The sequence below is a fragment of the Vanessa cardui genome, chromosome 3 (assembly GCF_905220365.1).
Source record: "Vanessa cardui chromosome 3, ilVanCard2.1, whole genome shotgun sequence".
Classification (NCBI taxonomy): domain Eukaryota; kingdom Metazoa; phylum Arthropoda; class Insecta; order Lepidoptera; family Nymphalidae; genus Vanessa; species Vanessa cardui.
The window spans coordinates 7,913,427-7,935,735 of record NC_061125.1 but is presented as its reverse complement, the minus strand read 5'-3'; the positions used below and the strand labels follow the sequence as shown (position 1 = coordinate 7,935,735).

The 22,309-nt window shown below is 31.2% G+C and overlaps 1 protein-coding gene across 1 annotated transcript in view; it reads right to left on the bottom strand.

The window, feature by feature from the left end:
- Positions 1-370: 370 nt before the first annotated feature.
- The window catches only part of LOC124543922, a 40,284-nt gene continuing 18,345 nt past the window's right edge, over positions 371-22,309 (bottom strand). The window contains exons 3-9 of the mRNA XM_047122248.1: positions 12,838-12,938; positions 10,550-10,755; positions 9,142-9,282; positions 8,104-8,306; positions 5,690-5,874; positions 4,394-4,517; positions 371-579 (exon numbers count right to left, since the gene is read on the bottom strand). Of these exons, the coding sequence (XP_046978204.1) occupies positions 472-579; positions 4,394-4,517; positions 5,690-5,874; positions 8,104-8,306; positions 9,142-9,282; positions 10,550-10,755; positions 12,838-12,938 (1,068 nt within the window). The 3' untranslated portion in view covers positions 371-471. The remainder of the gene's footprint in view (positions 580-4,393; positions 4,518-5,689; positions 5,875-8,103; positions 8,307-9,141; positions 9,283-10,549; positions 10,756-12,837; positions 12,939-22,309) is intronic.

Below are 22,309 nucleotides of genomic sequence, written 5' to 3'. Positions count from 1 at the left end.
AACATTGAGAAACATAGGGATCGTATAAGTCATTTAAAGTAGGTACTTGACAACGTCTTATTACCATTCAGTAAGAAAAGCTAATTTACAGTATTTAATTAGAATTCAGCAATTTTCACGGCTATTCATTTCTTTTTCTTCACCTTATCTACAATTCAATTAATTAAGTACGTTTCTCGTACAATTTTTATTTTTGATATTATATACAGTTTCAATGCCTTTTACTTGTCACGTTTCTTTTAATTAATTAGAAATCTCGATACTTCAAATTAGGTACTTTATATTTATTATAAACAAAACATTATAATTAAAATAAAATTTACGAATTCCATTCGAAATATTCTGAAAAGATCTACATTTCATTTTTTCATCTGAATTAAAACATATAATTGTAAACTAAACACAAGTTATAGATTTTAATCATAAACATGTTAAAACATGCATTTTCCGAATTCAGTTTTGTTTACCTGTTTACGTGTCCCGCAGTGTAACGAAGGGAGCGATGCCTGTCACTTGACTCGAGCACTGCTTGTGAGCTTGACCGGCTTTTGGTACAAGAACCATTTGTTCTAAATCTCCCTGGCAGAAAAAAAGGCAAAATTAGAGTTCAATTTTCTTTTCTTTTATAAAACAAAGCTTATTATCTGTGGATTATAACTTATTATTAGATTAAATTTGATATAATACGACTATACGAAATGTTATAAATTTATTTAAATACTAAATTGTTACTTATTTATGGATTAATGACTTGACTAAAAATATTTATTTATTTATGATATTGGTAGGAGGATGAGTAAATGGTCCACCCAATTATAAGGGGTTACTTCCCCTCATAGACATATGAAATATTAACCAGTCCTTAGTTGGCCATGCGGCACCGACCTAGAAAGTAAATATTTTGCGACTCATATCATTACGACTTATATCATACATTTGATCATTTACACACAGTTGCAGTACTGAGCATAGTTGTTTGTTTGTGGAACACAAGGTAATAAAATAGGTAAAAGCTTAAAATTATAAACTTGTAAATTAGTGTTCACTCATAATGCCAAGCTATTTGAATTAGTATTTACCAAAAAACAACCTTCAAATAACTTATACCTTTATATAATCTTGGATCGACCAATCTATTGGAAAAACATTCCGTATTCGTATAACGAAGGCAAGTATATTATAAATACATCGAAATTAACTTTTCAATTTTCTGTCAGCAAATATAATATATAAGCGATATAAATATCAAAAACAGACCTCCAATTTGATCCGCCCTTTATTGGAATTGTCTAGAAGCCTGAAGCGAAGCGAAATGTAATAAAGAATGTTGTTTGGGAGAATTCATTATTTTATTTTTATACATTGTCTTATTTCGAACATAAAAGTCCTTATAATAACATTATAATGAAGTTCAATTTTAAATTTGTGACGTATTACATTGACATAATTGTATTGAATGAAATTAATTCCACGTATTCATAATATATGCTATTTAATTAGCACCCAGTCAGAAGATTCCTAACTGGCTTTCGACAATACAGCAAAACGTCTGAAAGCACTTCGAAACCAAGAGAATTAGACTTGCCAAAGTCAAGTTAGTTGCTTCTAACTTTAGTGCTCACAAAGTTCAGATATTTCGGATTTACTTTACAGAAAAATGTAATAGTTGAAAATTATATTATAATTTTAAATATAATTTAGAGCACTTTTCAACTGGAATAATCTGTTTATTGATAAGCTTAATACGAAATATGTGGATACGAAAAAGGAAAATAAATACAAAGTACGCAAGAATGTAACATATAACAACAATAACAACAACGGCCTGTAAATTCCCACTGCTGGGCTAAAGGCCTCCTCTCCCTTTGAGGAGAAGGTTTTTGGAACATATTCTACCACGCTGTTCTAATGCGGGTTGGTGGAATGCACATGTGACAGAATTTTTATGAAATTTGTCACATGCAGGTTTCCTCACGATGTTTTCGTTCACTGCTGAGCACGACATGAATTATAAAGACAAATTAAGCACATGAAACAGCGGTGCTTGCCTGGGTTTGAACCCGCAGTCATCGGTTAAGACGCGTTCTAACCACTGGGCCATCTCGACTCTATGTATAAATGTAACATAATAAATCAAAATCATAACGCACTTACAAGTTCTTAAATAAATTGTATAAATATCATCCTTACATATTTTATTTACAAGGATAATAATATAACACGACAAAATATGAATGTTAATAAGAATTTACATGACGGTGTAATTACTTTCTGTATGTTGTAATATTTCTTACTTTATTAAAAATAATGTCGAGCGATGGGTTTAGAATATAACTCGATTATATACTATATCTTACACCCGTATTTATAGACAAGTAACTACTTGATGCTAAGTAATTTCTTAATGAAGTCATTACTTGAGATTAGAATTCTTAATTACCAAATTATATTCTATAGTCGAGCAACACCCATTACTTACTTGAGCAAATGTTTAAGTCATACTTGACGTATAGTTGTGAATTCTATGTGGCAACACTTCGCGCCTGCGTTTCGTTTCATTAATAGGTAAACATAAAATCTAGATTATTTAACACGATCTAGCAATAACCTTTTGGATTTTACTTTATTTGATATTCATATTAGTAATAGAGTTATTTAAAGTATATCTATTTGTACAAATTAAATAATAATTTAATCGGTACAAAAAATAATGTTAGGAGAGACAAAAGGTTTGACATGATATAACCTTACCAAATTTAAATGTTTACTTTTACCTCCGGGTTATATGACGACTCGTGATTTTTTACTTAGAAAGGTTATGCATTCATTTCTTTCTTAAAAAAAGTCCCTATCGTGTCGGTGCATTGAATTTATTTCTGAATACCTTTTTGCCAATAAAGTATATCTTATTATCTATACTGCGTTAATTTTAAAATGCAAGAAACTGATAGAAAAAGACCGTTTTCTACTTTAGAAAAGGATTTATTTTTAAATTTCATTCAAAAATATGATACAATCCTAACCTGCAAACAAACTGTCACAACAACAACACTGTCGATTGAGAAATATGCATGATGTCTCCACATACAATTTAGAAGCTTCCAGTAGCATAAAAACGTAACGCAGTAAGCAACTGACACAGTGGGGTTATAGGAAGCCCTCTTTGTGTCTCTGATTCTAAAAAGCCTAATATTATTGGTAAAATTATATGAATCACAACATTTTTGCAGAAACGAAACCTCTTCTTAAAACAATCCTCCGAATAGTCATTAAATGGATCCACATCACGAAAGTAAACTTTGGGATTTCTAGGTTCAGGCACTTCTATTTCTTCTAATATATTATTGTCTACAACAGCAAAAACTTCTTCGATGCCATCCAAACTTTCCATTTTTCAAAATATTCAACAAAATAACCTCAAAACGTACAGAGAGAATAGTACTTCACCTCAAAAGTAATGCTTGAGTAAAGAAAACGATGACAATTACTTGGCTGAGAATTCTAACTTTTGACAGTTCTATCTTCGATCAATGACTTAACTATAGAATAAAAATTGTTACTTAAGTAATTACTTTTACTCAAGTACTTACTTTTACTTGTCTATAAATACGGGTGTTAGTGTTGTTGCACGAATTAGGCTAGGTAAGATCCGTGTGACGAGCTCATAAAGTAATTGTAATTTAAATCGTAGCAGTAAAATGATTCGATTATTTCATTCAATTTATTTTAATCGATAAAATTTTGAAATTATATTTTTCTATTTTTACTAATATATTATTTTAACTGTATTAGCAACGAAAGAATAACAAATACAGTCTGCTGAAAGTTCTTAGCAAACATAAAAGAGAAATTAACGAAATGAATAAAAAAAATACAATCTCACGAGACAGATAAGTTGGAGAAACATTGACATATTAAAACATTACGAGGGCTGTACAAATATTTGCCGTGTCCGTTTTATGGTCCGTTAGTTTTTCTATTGAACAAATTAGGACGACATCTTTGGAGTGTACTTTGGACGGAGAAATTCATTTTTTTAAGGGAATTCTTTGACTGCAGCTTAAAAATAACATACTAACACGATGTTTCACATTCAGAGTGAAACGCCACTATGGTTTATAACTGTTTTCTGTGATAACGGTCAGGAGTTTGATTCCTCTGTTTAATGTTTTTGTTTTTAATATAGAGGATTTTATGAGTTTATTGTTGTGTTTTCTTAGGAATAATTAATACGGTGCTTTCTAGCAGTGACATTCAAGTAAAATTTAGTGGTATATTACACCTAATATATAAATAAAACCAAACATATAAACTAGTTTTGATCTTCACAAATCATTGCTCGAAATAAAATTGTATTTTTTTTTATTAAATCTACAGATAAATATATACTTACTGAAAAAAGATAGCCGATAATGAGATCAGCGTCCCTCGGTGTGTCTAAGGCGTCCTTTTCGAGGACGTCGGTTCTCAGCCAGCGGCAATCAACGTAGATTCGAACCGTGTTGTCATCGTGAACGCTAATTGGATGAAGTAATACGAAAGTTTTATCAGCAAAATGGTTAACATTGTGTATTGTAAGGTGATATTAGTTTTGTTATTATGAAAGGACCTAATTAGCCTTAATAATTTTAACAGTATACGGGTCGTCTGGGAATTTAATCATTGGTTCGTTCTCGACCACTCAGTTGTTCTTAATACAAGTTTTTCGTTTAATTAAAGAGCAACATATCATTAGTTCTTAAAACACTGCTGTACGAGGTTCTTGAATTTAAGTATTTTCAAAGTATTGAAAATTTCCTTGCGGCTATTGAGAATTACCTGACACTAAAACCCGAATACTTTTTATTGGTGCCACTCGGAGTTTGCCTTTAAAAGCTAGACGAGACAAAGAGGGCTGGAAAAATCTTATAAAAGAACCGCTACATTACTCGCTCATAGTATTAAACCTTTTTTTATTTTTACTTTGGACGCCTAAATAAATCTGAGAAAAAATAAATTTGTCCTGGTACACAGCATATGAAGGTTACATTGATTCAACTATAAGATTCTTGTTATTGATATACGGAATCTGCCACGAAACTTACTATAATGCTAAACCAAAACAAAGTATACAAATTATCATTTCTGTTCAAATGTATTCAAAAATTATGAATGAACAATAATTTTATTACAATAAAGTAAGCTATCATATACTCAGAAAAAGAAACCTAGGTAGCCTTTCCTTTAAACCTAGCTTTAAAAAAAACCCAATTCAATACAAACAACACTTTTCATCCCAATAAGGATAGTAATAAAAAGTATGTTTGTTCTTAAATCATATACTAAATAAAATTAAAATTAAATCATGTTTTTATACTACTAAATGACACTTTAGTAAATAAATCGACGGCAATAAAAACATGTCTATGTAATAATACGTAAATAAACATGTATATAAATAAATATATTGGGCTATAAAATTTCGATAAATAAAATATTTACATAATAATTTACTACATAGTTTGTTCTCGGAGGAGCTTAAGCACGTCGCAATCTTAGCACTAAAAATTTCAAGGAGTCTTTATAATGTATTCATGATATTACATTTTCCATTTTGTTAAACGTTAAGATGCTTCTTTATTCTGTTATCGCATCAAAAGACTTACTCTTCTATATATAATATAATTGTAAGGTAAAATCTTAATCTCACCTAATGGCAATATGATGCCATCTGAAGTCATACAAAGGTACGGCTAAGTAAATAGATCTGGAAGATCCCCCACCCGCGTGGACGAGGCGAGCAGCACCTCTACCGGCTAGCTCGAGTGATAGGAATGAACCCGTTCGACGACGAGAACGGAGAGAGAATAGAGTACCTTGCCCATAACCGCCACTCTGAAACAAAATATATTTTGGTCAAATTTTGGTTGAAAATAACAAAAAAAAATGTTTATATTTGAATCAGCTTTTACATGATACTATCTTTTGGACTTATCTTAACTTGTTATTTCCTAAACTCCTACGATTATACAATATGCACATTGAAGCCTTTGTCCTTATCATAAGTGTATAACTACAGTCATGTTATACCGAGTCATTGTTTGATAAAATTAAGCTACACGTGTACAATTTTATGTTATCAAGCTGAAGACAAGACTGGGATGTTACATCTTATTAAAGTCTGCATATTTTATAAGTTATAACAAAGATTTAGAACAAAACCTGGGTACTAAAATTTGCTTTACGGTAAAAATGAATTAAAAGTAAAAAAAAATTAATTATTTTATTTACTTGTTTATCTACACAAGTAAAAATCACACATGAAGCTTCCATATCATATGAATTGTGTTAAATCTGAAATGACGTTAAAAGTTGAATGTAAAAGTTTATTTTTCTTATATTAAGCACATCGTAGTAAAAAATTGTTTTTAAAAAGGTTTCTTATTTTATTTTATTTTTTACTTTTTTGTAATTAAAGCCGCATACGTATTCTCAGTAAGTCCTTTCATTTGATACCCATTGTTATCGGCAAACACAAAAACCCCACTCCGCCATATTGGTTTACAGTGACGTCGCTTTATATATAAAAAAATATTCAGTAAACCCTATCATTTAATACCGATATTGTAGAATGAATTAAAATAATAATCCAGCGTCTTGAATGTCAAGCATGCAAGATATAGAATAACGTCAAATGCTCAACCATGCATTGTCATTCAAATTGTACGTGTATATTTGTTGTGTTTGTGTTTTACTTGGGCCTGGGTAGGTACCACTCACTCATCAAATATTCTACCGCTAAGCAGTACGCAGTACTCCACCTGTATTTTTTATGATATGCAATATTATAATCAATATTTTATTATTATTATAAAAAAAAACCGAGTTTTATGTAATCATTTGAAGCAAATTAACTATCTAGTTCATAATTAATGTTTAAAATTTATCTTACTAAAAGTGTCACTTTAAAAAAAAATCTTTGAATGCTTGTTAGCGACAAATTATCATTAAAATCACAGAATCATTAATCACAAAGGTGCGATGCTATATTTTGTCATAACATCATTATATTCTTTAGCTTTATCACTTTATACTTGGCATATAAAATTTCTTTATAGAGGGAAATTCTTTTTTGGGTCCGTAATAACTGCTATAGCCGTAAATTATGTCACGCTCCGGAAAATTTTTCTGCTTACAAAAAAAAAAATCTATTTTGTAATTCGTTTCTCATTCATTTTAATTAAAGCTGTGTAAGTTAAATAAGTTTGCTGTTAGGACCGAATATTTTATATAATTACGTAAGGGTGGCTTTTAAAAATAATTTAGTACACGTTAGATGATTAAGTTTTCAAAGTATTCGATTTCATTGAAATTGAAAGTCGTCGCTTTAGTCTGTAGTCTTATAAAATAACGTACAATAATGTATTTTTTTTTGACACTTCAGATGAAATTAGTACCAAGACGGTCCTTAAAACAGGTTCAAATATTGTTCATAATCAAATGTAAAATTACGTAAGTTACAAAATAAGTAAAATAAAATTTAATTAAATAGCAAAACGTTGCTTATTAAAATAATATATCTACATATTTCATTTATAAATAAATGTATTTTTATAATTTTAAATAAATAAAAATGAAAATAAGTGTGATTTCATTGTTTTTTTCTTAATAGGCGTGATTCATATTCATAGGCATGTATTTTAGTTCATCAAAAATCATATAGTAAGTGAAGCTACCACCGGTTCGGAAAATAGATACTACCAATAAGAACCGGCAAAAAATTCAGTAGTTACTCTTTTTCAACATTTAAAAATACAATAATTTTAGTTAAATACAATTACATATGTATTTAATTTTCCTGCCTGGAAGTGAACAAGTATTAATTCCACGCTACCGATATTAGTATGTCGAAGTTTAAAGCTAGCTCTTTTTGGGATAAACATGAATGTTTTCTACTTTTAAATCAATAATTTATTTACAACACAAAGTGGACATTTAGATTAGTTTTTTTATTAAATTGACATTGTTGATTCATGTTTAAAGTTTCAAACAAAACATTTCTATTTTATTCTAAAGAAAGCCGTAAATTTAAACAACTATTCAACTGTCTACAAACTTACTTACCTCTGGCCTTAACCTCAAAGAAATGAAAAGCGTGAATTCCCTTGGAAATGTCTTCCCTGAGGCGAATAGTTCTGATGACGCAATCCAGATGTATGAGTTTGGTCTTAAGCTGAAAGCATGAGGTCGGTCTGGTACCGGACCCCAGCGCGCCTGCGCAGGATGGAAGTTACGTCTTGCGCCCGGTGCAAGAGGATTTATAGTACCTGCATAATTAATTAATATTGACTCTACATAGTTTGGTGCTAAAGTGGAAAATTTAGGAGTTCAATAAATTAAACTGTAATGGAATGGAGTGTTTGAATTAGGCACATATTCTAGGGAACTAATTCTATTAGCAATTAAGTAACACGTCTGTGTTTTGTTTAATTTATATTTAACAAACTACCTACAACTACAACAGTTGAGTGAGTTAAGCAAGCTGCTACTTTTAATTTAATTTAATTAACTATTTATTCATTATTTGTCTTATCTCTGAGTAGATAGTTTTTTTAGATGTATGAATTACAGATTTTCAGTCATAAAATATTATTCAACACAAGAATCTACAATCGGATAAGTCATCTAATAAATTGTTAGTAAAAACAATCTATTTGATTATATATTCATACTGGTGTGTTTATATAGTAAATCTGCAGTTTGAAATTAATTTCTTTTTTTTTTTTCCACTCTGCTTTGAGGATATTACGCTCAGTGCTTATTTAAGGCTCATTGACATGTGGCAGATTTTCATCCACGTGCAGTTTACTCACGATGTTCTCATGCACCACCAAGTACGAGATAAATTATAAACCCATGTAAATTCGTAGTGATGTCTGTAACTTGACTTAGAATCATCATTTAAGATTTACGTCTTTTTATCACAGGGCTATCACGTAAATGTTAAAATTAGTTATTGGTAACATTTAACAAGTTCATAAAAAAGGACATTAAAATCACCTAGCAATTTTAAATTTTTAATATGTATGTAAATAACAGTTTCTCTAATACTTAATTGAATTGTATTTGAACAAACTTTTTCAATTAATAAAGCAAACTGACCCTCACAGTCGAAGGAGTTACAAGACCTCCCTTGCTCGCCGTAGCCCTCACAAGACGGCTTAGAGCAGTACCTCCTGCGTATTTGTCTCCCTCCCCCACAGGTTTTACTGCAAGGTCCCCACTCCCCCCATCCTGCCCAACCTGCAACAATATAATCATAACAATAATCGTAAAACACGTATTTCTAATGGACGCTTCACTCCATTTCGTAATTAAGTCGTAATATACCAAAGATTTAACAGGACGATAAACACATGTTATTGATGATATCTAATAAAGTGTATATCAGGTTCATAAAAATACTATATATTTACGTAATCAAACTATTCACTTGATATATATCTCATAAGCCTTACAACTCAATCGACAAGACTAATCTTGTTAACACATTTGTTGCTTATATTAACAGGTGCCTGACCAAATAGCCGATGCAATTTACAAACGATAAGCATGAGTAGTATTCATTGACTACACACGACAAGGAAATAGTTTAACAGTCTTAAGATTAGTATATAAAAACAAAAACGATAATAATATTTTATACACTTAACAGATTGTGTAAATTTTTCGTAATAAATTATTTTGTCTACTCAACAATTTTATACAAAAAATCAATTGTGGAATGTAGAACGATATCTTGCTAAAGCAATTCATCAAATCAATAGATAAGTTAAAGATTGGCTAAGCGATTCAGTTTGCGGTTTATAGCAAACAGCTTAGTATTTTTACAGAACGTTTTCAGAAATATTAACCTTAAAAGTATATTTTCCTTTCTCAGAATAAGATAAATAGATTGTGTTTCATTCTTATCGAATATATAGTTAGTTCTATTATTATTTTAATTTGTTATGTCTACTTTAGATATAAAATAAATAAAATAAGTAGTTATTTTATTGCTTGTCTAGCGAGGTACGTTTGTTACAAAATAACACCGTGCATATTTCAGCTCTTATGATATGTGTACATTAATCTTTTTAACTCTGCACAACAGTTGTTCTTTGTAACTAGACATCCAGACTTACTTTAAAATGTATAACAGCATTTGTTTCAAAATATTTAGACTATTCTTGAATTTTATTTTTTACTTCAAGCTAACAGTCTGTTCCAAACTTTATTCAGTTTTCAACTGTTAATAGTTCAGATATTGATAGATGAGCTCGCTTTGGGATGTTGCGAGTGTTAAACTTTAGTTTTAGTTTTTTTGGGAAAAAAATACAAACTTACATACATTTCAAATATATTATCATTCATCATTCGCTTAACCAAAGTTTATTTGCATCTTATACATTGACTTAGACCATAAAGGAATATTCAGCTACATTTAAAATTTACAGTATTTTATTTTCGATATTCAAATATTAAATCAGTAAAATTTTATTTCTTTTAACAATGAAAACAAAATACATACCAACAGCATTCCATATAGCTATATCAACACCCAGGCTCCAAGGAACCGCAGCAGCAGTTGCTTCTAACCATGGGCCATCAGGAGGTGTGGTTTCTAGGTCCACTGCCGGATCACTGACCCTCGCGAAAACCACCAATTCACTCTGCGGTGCCATGCTCCAATTGAAACAATTCTCTAGTTGAGGACCTATTTTCAGATTCACCTGTCTGAGAAGCAAATTATTTAGTTCTATATATGCTCTTTTAAAAGGCAAAATTACAACAAGATAATGAGCTTTCAGTATGTAAGGATGTGCTTTTTATGATTCTCAAATCAAACCCAATTGTGTTTTTTTAACCTTGCTTTGAAATATAAAATTAAACTTCTATTTGACTAAGTATTATACTGAGAAATGAATCCTTTCAGATTTATCTTAGTATGTATGAAAACGAAGTGATTAATAGCCATTCAGACCGTTTCCACTGACCACATCGTGTACCATTTTTCAAACAGTAATGTTTTATTCGAAACAAAACCCATTTTTATATATGAAAAAAAAATAGAAGTTTCTCTTGAAAATATTACGTTTCTAATTTAACAAAGATAGTTGGATAATCGTTTCCCTATAAATAAATTCAAAAATGGTATTTAGTTTTTAGTTCACATAAAATTCAATTAAGACTTGAGTTTCAATAAAATTCTGTTTGATGACCGTCTCTTATTTTTTACACGGAACGAGAATTAAATAAAACTTTTCTTATTAAATCTTTTCTCACTAACGAGGCTTTTACATTAGCCCCCGAAGGAGCAAATTGAATTTACAAAAGTAAATGTTAAGGGCATTCACACGTGCGCCGTGAGTGCCTACATTCCAATCACGAAACACTTTTGCTGGGAAAATTTAATTATACGGATCGCGATCTTTGCGAACTCCGTCGGTTTAATTGAGTTCCACACTAATCTTTAACTTGCCCCTGCGAAGTTTGTGAGGAGACCAAAAGGAAGCTTACAGCGGATTATTACACCAATCCGGAATGTTATATACTATTCCGAGTTTATAAAGATACGTGCTAAGTATAAATAAGATTCTGTCCGCAGAATTTCGTAGAAAAACAGTTATCAATATTTTCATAAAACTTTATTAGCTTTCTAGTTGTAGGCTATGTAAACAAAATTAAACTGTAAATATTAATGTCGGTTAAGACTGTTCAATTGCTATGACAATTTAATGATAGATTTACTTATTTATAAAATTATTGAATTTTCCTGTATTTGAACTTAATGGTAAATATATTTCCTGAATCTCTGTATTGTCATCTTAAAAAATATAAGCACATGTTATTAAGAAATGTATCAGCAAACACCATGAACAACACATTTAAGCAAACAATTTAAGATTGGGTCGCAAACGCTATGCGCTCGTAATTTTTACCGTCTTTAAAAACTTATGCGTGTTTCCAACACTCTTCTTGCAGAAGTTTTGTACTTTTAGCACTACTGAAGCAGTTATTGCCTTTGTTGTTTCAAACTATTTTCGACCTAAAAATACTTAAGCCAAAAAGAAGGAATAGATATCGAAGTTGAAAATTAAGTTTAAGTTGTTCTTAAGTTCGTATTCTTTTTCGATCAACCGAAACCAAACGTCATTCTAAGTTATATCTATAATTGTATTATGAATGCGAAAGTAACTCTGTCTATCTGACTATTATATATATATACATTAAATATAAATATGAGACAACATCACATACATTACTCTGATCCCAATGTAAGTAGCTAAAGCACTTGTGTTATGGAAAATCAGAAGTAACGACGGCACCGCAAACACCCAGACCCAAGACAACATAGAAAACAAATGATAATCTACATCGACTCAGCCGGGAATCGAACCCAGAACCTCGGAGTGGCGTACCCATGAAAACCGGTGTACACACCACTCGACCACGAAGGTCGTTAAATATACTATATGTAAACTTTATCCTTTGTGTTCAGAAATATTTGTAAAAGTGCAATCTTTGTAAGCATGCTTTTTATACATAGTCTTCTTTTGATTTTTTAAAGTTTAATCCTAGTATGTTAAGCAAATAAATTAATTCTCGATATCTTTCTGAAACCCAACACACTGAAAAACCACGAGCCCGCTCTATGTATGAAACTAGTAATGGTCTCACGTTTTTTTAACATAAAACATTAAGCGATCTAGGTACAAGTGAATCCACTTATCTATTGTATTCTTTATTGACTGAGAATGTATTTCTTATATACAAGTAAGATAAAGTCTAGATAGATCTATTGGCCTAAATAAATACCTGTCTGTGGTATTGTACGGTGAACCAGAGTATTGACTGACGGATGCTAGTTCCACTCCCCCTCTATATATTGACACGAGTGCCAAATCTAGCGTTTTAATCTGAAACAAAAAAAAACACAATATTATAAATAAATAAAATTAAAATTAACTTATTGTTTTACAAATGGGATTCAAAAAGAACCATCCCACTGTGTCTTGCATGGCATACAAGGCGACTGAAGATTGTATCTGAGGAAATCCCTCTGTAATGTGATCAGAACACCCAACATCTGAAGTTTCCTCAAATAATATTCCCACGAGTCGACGTAGTAACGGCTTCTTGTGAAAGGCTTCCAGATATTTCAGCAGTATGATTAATAAAGAAAAGGAACCATCTTTGTCAATGTAGTGCAACATTTTTGGTATTTTTAAAGAAATAAATGCGTAATTTCATAGATCTCACCATAGGTAGGTACGGACAGAGGTAAACGACTATGTTTTATAGTATTCAATTATTATTGTCCTGGATGCTTAAATTTAATTTTTAATTTCGAAAACATAACTTCTTTTCGTGTCGAGAAATATCAGGCATGGTTTGAGTAATCGTACATTTGGCAAGTACCTTGACTTTTTACTGCCTGGGTAGTTAGTTTTTATAAAGTTCGTAAGTTAGAACAATATCACAGCTGCGTAAATGATTTCGAGTCACGTCGACCCACAGTATATTACGCCTACAACTTTTTTATTGTTACAAGCGAGAAATAGTTTTCCACGGCCGTGTTCGTGTAATGGAGAGACGCGGAAAAAATATAAACGCTTCTCCAACTTCAACGATTACGAAACAGAAAGTTACACGAAAGTCGACCTTATTTCAAACAGCTCAGTTCTTAAGTGTCTCGATCATCTGATATAACTTACGACGTTGTGTTATTGGGGTCGATTTATTTGACGTTCTCGGACGTCTTCAAATGTTTAATATATTTGTATAGATCCATCAATCCCTAAGTCCTTCATATATATTTAAATGCTATTATAAGGTTAGTATATGTATGTAAGTAAAATATGTATGTAATTTTATATACTTTAAAATCACAATATACTGTACAGTCAAATATTATTTCAGTGCATTTTATTTATTTGAGATAATATTTTATAAACAACTTACAACCCACTTTTTTCTTTTTAAGTTAGTCTGCATTATAAATATTCTTGTTATATTACACGGAACCCAAGCAAACTATTGATTTGAATTGTGATAGTTATCCTAGTAGTCAAAGCCAGCTTGAAACCGGTTCCGTAGCTAGGCAGCTATCAATATTTATATTTATGACAATGTCAAGTATAATTAATTAGTAAAACATAGACCAAACATAAACAATACCTATAATAAAGTGATTTATCTTTTGTCTTAGTTATTGTTTTTCTTTTTTGTACTTTTAGGCAATTCGGCAAATGAGCTATCTATACTAGTATATACGTATATAGTGGTAAGGCTTTGTCCAAGTCCAACTGGTTACCACACACTCATCACATATTTTACTACCAAACTGCAGTACTCAGTATTCTTGTGTACCAGCTTGAAGGGTGAGCCAGTGCACTCTTTGAGGTTGGTGGCGCATTGGCGATGCAAGAAATGATTCATTATAGCTTACAGCGCCGTTGTCTATGGTTGGTGATGACCACTTACCATAAGTTGGCCTAGTTGCTCGTCCAATCTATATCATAAAACACTGATGGCAAGTACCACTGAATAAACTTTGTTCATTCTCTATATTATAAACCTGAAAATCTTATAGTTTAGGCATTAATAAATATTATGACTTGAAATACTCAAACATTTCGTATATATATTCGAGTATGGAACATTCGCATTCACATGTAGCCTAAACCAATTTATTCAATCGAAAAATATGATGACCTTAAAAAAATATAAATTTCTAAAACTTTGTAAACATACATATGTATGTGTACTCGTATGTACATAAATGTTGATTATCTGAATTTCTAAATATGAACAGTATTATAAAAGAATGTGCTATTGCTATAAATATTAAAATGTGAAACTATATAATAATTAAACACTGAAAACATAATACTGATGACGTCATAATGATGTGATTGTAAATAATAATTATTATAGAAATGTTTTATTCTAATGAATAAATATATATTTTTAAAGCAATTGATTGTATACAAATTTATTTTAAACGCTGTTTGAGCCATAATGAAATTAACATTTTTTTTTTCACCTTGTCATATTAACGATGCCACCAACATTGAGTATACCGATAAAGATAAAAAAATGTTGTTTATATGAATTTATAAATACGTTCACATAACATCAACCACAGTCATTTTTCTTTATGTCAAATTCTACACAAATTACTTCTAGTTTTCGCCAATCTTATCATTATCCGACTATTAAAAAAGTCACCTTTATTTTAAAATATCAATATATTTATATGATACGTAAATATCGCAGGCAATTGCTTAATTAGACATGCCTAGACACTACGGTGCTGTTTAATAAGCGGCTTCAATGACATTTTTTTTTATTAAAAATCTCGACGCTGTTACTCTATTTGGTCTTATTGGTGTGACCCCTAACCTAAAATGCTCCGTTCCTGAGATATTTTAAAAGTATTATAGTTTATTCATCAAAAATACCTTGAACTTCGACACTATAACATATGCAATACCGAAGAGGCGAACACTTCGATCACTTAATAATCATTTTAGAGGTGAGATCGATAAGACCGTATTGAGTCAGAATTAACAGAGTTAGTTTTGTGATAGTATTTTTATTTATATGAGATTCCCTGTTCTAATGGAGTGGAATGGAAGATTTACTGGCCGGTGTCATCCAGGCCGCTGGTTGAACGGAGCCCTTTTAGTAAAGTGTTTAGGGTGCTAATAAAAGGCTAATTTAAGGAGTTCTCTTCGACATTAACATTGTGCCAAAATTAGTCAGTCTCCCCCATAATTAACTGTAGAATGGTAATATTTGTTTTCCGTCGCTATCAGCAAGACTTTATATAATAAAATACTCAGAAAATTATCATATATGTATACTCATGTGGTTGATTTTAAATAGGTATACTTAAACAAATATCTAGATTTTTCGACGTATAGTTAAATAATAACTATTAATAAGAAATATATATATTTAAAATCAGCTGGAAGGTAACGCTTTCTACTGAGATAGTTTGTCTCGGGTGACTGAAATAACACGTAGTAGAAGTACAAACATCCCGATCACGAACAATAGCGTGCCAGATGTCTTGTGCAAATATTCGACACGAGCGCTTAGACCTCAATCGCGTGGATTCCTTCGGGTATAAAGTGACAGACTTAGCCTATCCCATAGAACTTCTGTAACCCATAGTACTAAATGATTAATTTTCATATATTCTGATGTGAAACGTGAAAATGTGAAGTACCGTCACACAACGCGGTTTTCAATAATTTGCGCTTAAAAATACCAAGATTAATAAGCCAGTGTGTCAACACAATGTGAAACCGTAATAATGAACCTATCTTGGCCTTATTAGTTGGTTTTAAGTTACGTGACTTTTTTTGATCCTCCTGACAGCAAAACCTTTCATTGGATATCCATATACTGGGGGGTGGATTTCAACGCTGTTTCACAAAAATGTCCAAAATTATACCTGAAGCGATGGATCCGTAATGTAAGAAAAAGAATCAAAGCATTTAAAGCCCTGAGTACTACCAGAAATGACGCATTCATTTGGTAAATGACGTAATATTTACTTTGTACGTAATATGTTTTCATTGAGAGATTTCTTTTCATATTCGCGTTGTGTATTATATCTCTAATCGGATTATAACGATGATCTTTCTTTACTGCATCTCCCGATTTACTCGGCTTTGATTTATGGACTTTGTGTATGCTGATCTCGACCACCTTTCCGTGATGGAAATGAAACCTTGACAACATGAATTTTGGTTTATTATGAACGTGACTGCCAAAACAAATAAATTAAAAACCTCTCAAATAGCTATTTTTAATATCACATCATCAGCCTGTTTTTGTCCACTGCTGGACATAGGGCTCTCCAAGTGCACGCCACTGTGGTCTTTCTCCGACTACTCGCATCCAGCTCCTGCTTGCCGCCTTGCGTATGTCGTCACTCCATCGTGTCTGAGGAGTCTTTCTTAGGCTACGTTTACCGAGACGCGGTCTTCACTCTAGAACACGTTTTCCGCAACGGTTGTCGGTTCTAAGACAAATATGACCAGCCCACTGACACTTCAGCATACTAATCCGGTGGGCTATGTCGATGGCTTTGGTTCTTTGACGGATCACCTCATTTTTGATGCGATCCCTCAGAGAAACGCCGAGCATAGCCCTTTCCATAGCACGCTGAGCGATATATATAGTAATAATAATTATATGCAGTGATAAATTATTTTACAGATATAAAAACGTTGAGTGGATATGGTTCAGTGACTAGAAAACTACGCTCAATAATGAGCGCAGGCCTACGTAAAGCATTGTTAAGTTTTCATGGGCTTAATTTGTACCTACAATTTATCTCAGCGATGAAACAATATGTGAGGAAAAAAAAATAATGTGTATTATATTTTGTGTATACCGACCCTTAATGAAGAAGCATTATGAAAATATCTTCGAAATTGATTAATACAGGAAAAGGAAGACTTTAGTCGAACGACCTTTACATGTGTTGCATTGTCTAGTTGTAAGTATAATATCTGTTATAAAAATATTGGTACATCACTTATTTATTTTTTTATTTATTTATTTAAAATACTTTATTGCACAACACAGAAATATATGGGAAATACATTAGATACATATTGCGCAATTATAATGGCATTCACGAAATTTATTGACTGATTATTAGACACTGTGTTAACAAAATAAATTCTCATCAATAAATATGTTGTCCCGGCGGAAATCGGTTAGGTAAACAATCCTTAAGTAGACCAGCCCGAGACTGAATGTAGTGCACAAGTATGCTATTATAAGATTTGCCAAAACAATCGTGCTCTCATTGTTCCCTTACTTTCGTAATGCTATGCTGGGACACATCCGATAGGACTGGAAAAAGCTTAGATACATTACACGGTACAGGCAGCTTTCAGCCAGGCCGTGTACATATTTCTAACTAATAGACTCTGGGCTTATTGAGAAATTATTGACGGTAAAATCCATTAAAACTTTTATCGTCCTGACCTCCGGTTTGAAACCAGAAGCTTGGAATTTGTAGCCTCATATTTAGCTAAACTATACACCTACACATAACATTCTTACGATCTCTGGATATCTAGTAAGCTAAAGGATTATTTATTATACGAATTCATGTATCATCTATTACTAGTGATTACGACGGCGTCACTAGTAGAAGTTCACCTTTTTCATGACTGGCATAACGAACTACATACTCTACAATGAAACTGAATAATAAAATTTGTCTCTACTACTTATTGGTACGTATGTACATTTAAAATCAGCCTCGGTTGAAAGGGCGCAACTCCCTGCTCTCTTGCACTAAGAAAAATTCGTTTTAGCGAACGCGAATCCCCTATACAGAGCAGGTGCCCTAGCCACCGCTATTGTCAGTATTTATTTAGTTCTTTGTTGTAATACTATTAAAATTTACTTATATTCACAAACATTAACTTAATATAGAATTTTAATTATGTTGAAAACAGAACATTGATGCGACTAGAAATCCACTTAACCCCAACTGCCTTAGGTTATTCAAAGCTTAACACAATTAACCCTTTTCCCAGAAACAACTATCAGTTCGACCAATCCCACAAATTAGGAAGAACATCGCTTTGGAATGGACCGGTTACGATGCTGACTTTTCACAGAATACTTGGCAATATAGAGCGTTGTAAATTAGTCAAATATTATGATTTTAAGTATAAAGTTGAAGAAAAACCATGAAATAAAATTGTATGAAATTTGGTAATAAGATAGCTTGAGCCCTAAAAGAGAGCCATATATTGGCTACTTTTATGTACTCGAATTTATGATAGTGTTTTCGATTACGATTTCTGCCTTAGGCACATTCAAAGGAGACTAGAAAAGTGTTTGGGGTATATTCAAGTTTATAAGTTCTCACTCTACTTATCCGATGTGATGACAAATTTAAAAAGGTCAGAGTGAGTGCAGATGGTGAACCAACAACTTTACAGACCTTAATTATAATAAAGCAACACAGTAACTCGAATGAAAAACAAATTAAATTAACTATTGATTGGCATGTACTAGATTTTCATTTGAGTACTCATATATTTCTATGACTTCGCCACTAGATATGGAAGTAGGTATTGAAAGTAATGTGAATCTAGTCACATTGTAAACACACTCAGTTGTCAACTGAGAGACTGCTACGGAATCGCTACATTGCCTTAGAATAGCCGTCAGCGGTTTGCGGTCTCGTTTATCCGTCTCAGAGTATTTGCTTACAAAACATCAATATAAAACATATTGAAATGATTCTTTCATCGAAATAGACTTTTGCAAGAATATTTACAAAAGCTGACGATCGTACTCCAAAATGAAAAACGGAGGGTTTTTTTTAGATTATATAAGTTTTTATTATGTTTTTATAGGGTTAGTAGCTGTCCATTTATATACATGGTTATATGTACTATGCTCCAAAAGCTACCCCTTAACTTATATATCCTTGCGCAGGGTTTTTAATGATATCAAATTCGTATTAAAGGAGATAAGTTATTAAAATATAAAATTTAAATATATATCTTTACAGAATTAGGATTTTTTTTAATAAAAAACCAGAAAAACGGAATGTTGTTAATTGTATATGTCGTATTATTAAGGAAAAATGTAACTACTGCAAGGAAAGGTTACATGTTTCCTCAACAATTTTATATGAATTGCTCTAAATTTAAATTTTTAAATACATACAGTATATACGAAAATATATTCATGTACATTTATGACTTGTTTAATTAATTATTAATAATACAAATATGCAGAATTAATCAATGTCGCACTGTTGATTATGTCTAGTTTTTCTAGAAATATTTTCAGTACATCATTGCGTCTGATAAAAAGCAGCAATAAAAAATTTAAAATAATAATAATAATAATAACATCTTCTTTCGAGTACAATATAATAAAACGTACTTAACAACGTACATAATAATAAAACATCCATAAAGATTAAGTCGTAACGGTTACTTATCATTATTTTGGGTCATAGAATCTACTCGTAGTTTATGAGGAAAAATGATGTCTCTAGCTGTATAAAGAAGTTCCTTACTTACAAAAATTTATTTATTTCAAGAAAGATTCATTGCATTCATCAAATAAATCTTTATAAAACAACAGAGTATTTGAAATATTAAGACAATGTTTTATGATCTAAGTAGAGCTTTAACAAGAAACAAACTTTATAAGAAGTAAAGATTTTTGGATTAGTATATTGACAGTTATATCTATCTTTATAATTAAGTCTAGTACAATATCTTCTGTAAGTTATAATTTACGAATTCTTTCACTTTTTTTTCTAATGGAACTCTTCAATGAACTTCCATTTTTCCAAGAGTATAATATATATTGAATAAACATGTGTGTAATGGTAAATACCTTATAAAACCTAGCGACATATTACTGCATAGCGCGACATATTTAGAAGACAGCTGGTCTAATCGAGAGTGGATGGCATAAACTTTGTGAGAGCGGATCTCGCGTAAATGAAAAACAATAATGAGGCCATTTGTCTGGCGTACCGTGCTATCATGTAGTATTATCTTGGAAGAGAGTAAGAAAATTGTGTTGGCAAAGCTTGACTCGCTGTGATAGGCACGATTTGTCATGTAAATTGTTAGGATGATTGAGTTGGATATTGTTGGGCCCTCTGACCTTTATTTTGTATGTTTGACAGTCAGATGAGCTTTGGTTATCAGTTCAACAGATTAATTTGAAGATATTTTTCTAATTCAAAATATTTCTTCCATAGTATTCACATCGATACAATATTTAAATTACTTATATCTAGATTGGGGTTGCTTAATTAGATCTTCGCTAGAATAGAATTAAGACAAAGCTTGCTTGTGCCCAGATCAGATCAGTTAGGGCACTAGTTATCAAACTCTGTAATATTATATTTAGCGTGTAAGAAATAAATTTTATATTTACGTTCAACACTCTCATTTATCAAATGACATATTGACGTTTCATGTTATATAAAATTAGATCAGAATATCTAAGTCGTAATAACCAATGTCTATACTGTGTCATATTATATTTAGTAGTAATTTGTTTGATTTTACGTAACGGGTAATCCCTGATTTGGCTCTTCCCTAAAATTGATTTATAATATGATTTTATTAAATTAAATTTTTTTAATTTTACTCAACACTCTATCCATTTAAAAAAACGTCATCAAAATCTGTTGCATGTTCTTAAAGATCTAAGAATACACATGGACAGACAGACAGAAAAATATATATATAAACTATGTAGTGATTAGATGGATAGCGTCTCAATTTATTTCGCTCGCCTCATCTGTCTCGGTTTTATAAGCTGATATTTCTTAAAAAAAAGATATACGAAAGTGATTTAGTTTCCAAAAATAATCAAAAATAAAAAAAGACAAAAAATCTGATTAGAAGCGGTAGTTACTCTTAAGTAAGAAAGAATATACGCGTATTAAATAAAACACTATTAAAGGACAACGCCAAATAGTCAATAGAACCTTGTCTAACCCATTAAAGACGATTTACAAGCATGCCAGATGTACAATTTTATTGCCACTTTATTACTGATAACCAAAAATATGCCTAAATGCTTTTAGGACTTGGCTATTGTGTAAATCTCTACACGATTATTAAGACATTTTGGCAGCGTAAGCTTAGTTAACTTTACCTAGATGGAACTGTTTTTAATCAAACATCAGTGTTTCTATTTTTTAGAATACGAGAATCACCAATAACATGTACTTGTTATATGCTGGAAGTACAAAATTAGTCTCTTATTAAAATGTACACTATCAACTACGTAAATAATTCATTTATATTTTGCTACAAGAATTTGCATTTCTATTTTGTTTCTCAGATACATTTTTCACGCGAGATAATGGAAGGGGTCAGTTGGCAAATTATGTACTTTAATATAATTACAAGTGGATTTAAAAAAATATGTAATCTTTTACTTAATTTTATATGGATAACATTAAATTCTAGGTCAAATCAAAAATTAAGGTTAACGAAAGACATAAGGTTTTGTGTTTTTGTTAAAGCAATAATATTTTGTTGACCAAATATTTTTATGTAATTTGATAGTTTACAATAACAAGATAACCATACTCAATACGAACCATAGATAACTACGCAACACTAATTGAAATATTTATATGAAGATAATTATTAATAAACTTTAATGACTACAAATTTGTAGATATAATAAGTGTAATTTTTATTGAAATAATATAAAAAAGAGCCGAGATGGCCCAGTGGTTAGAACGCGT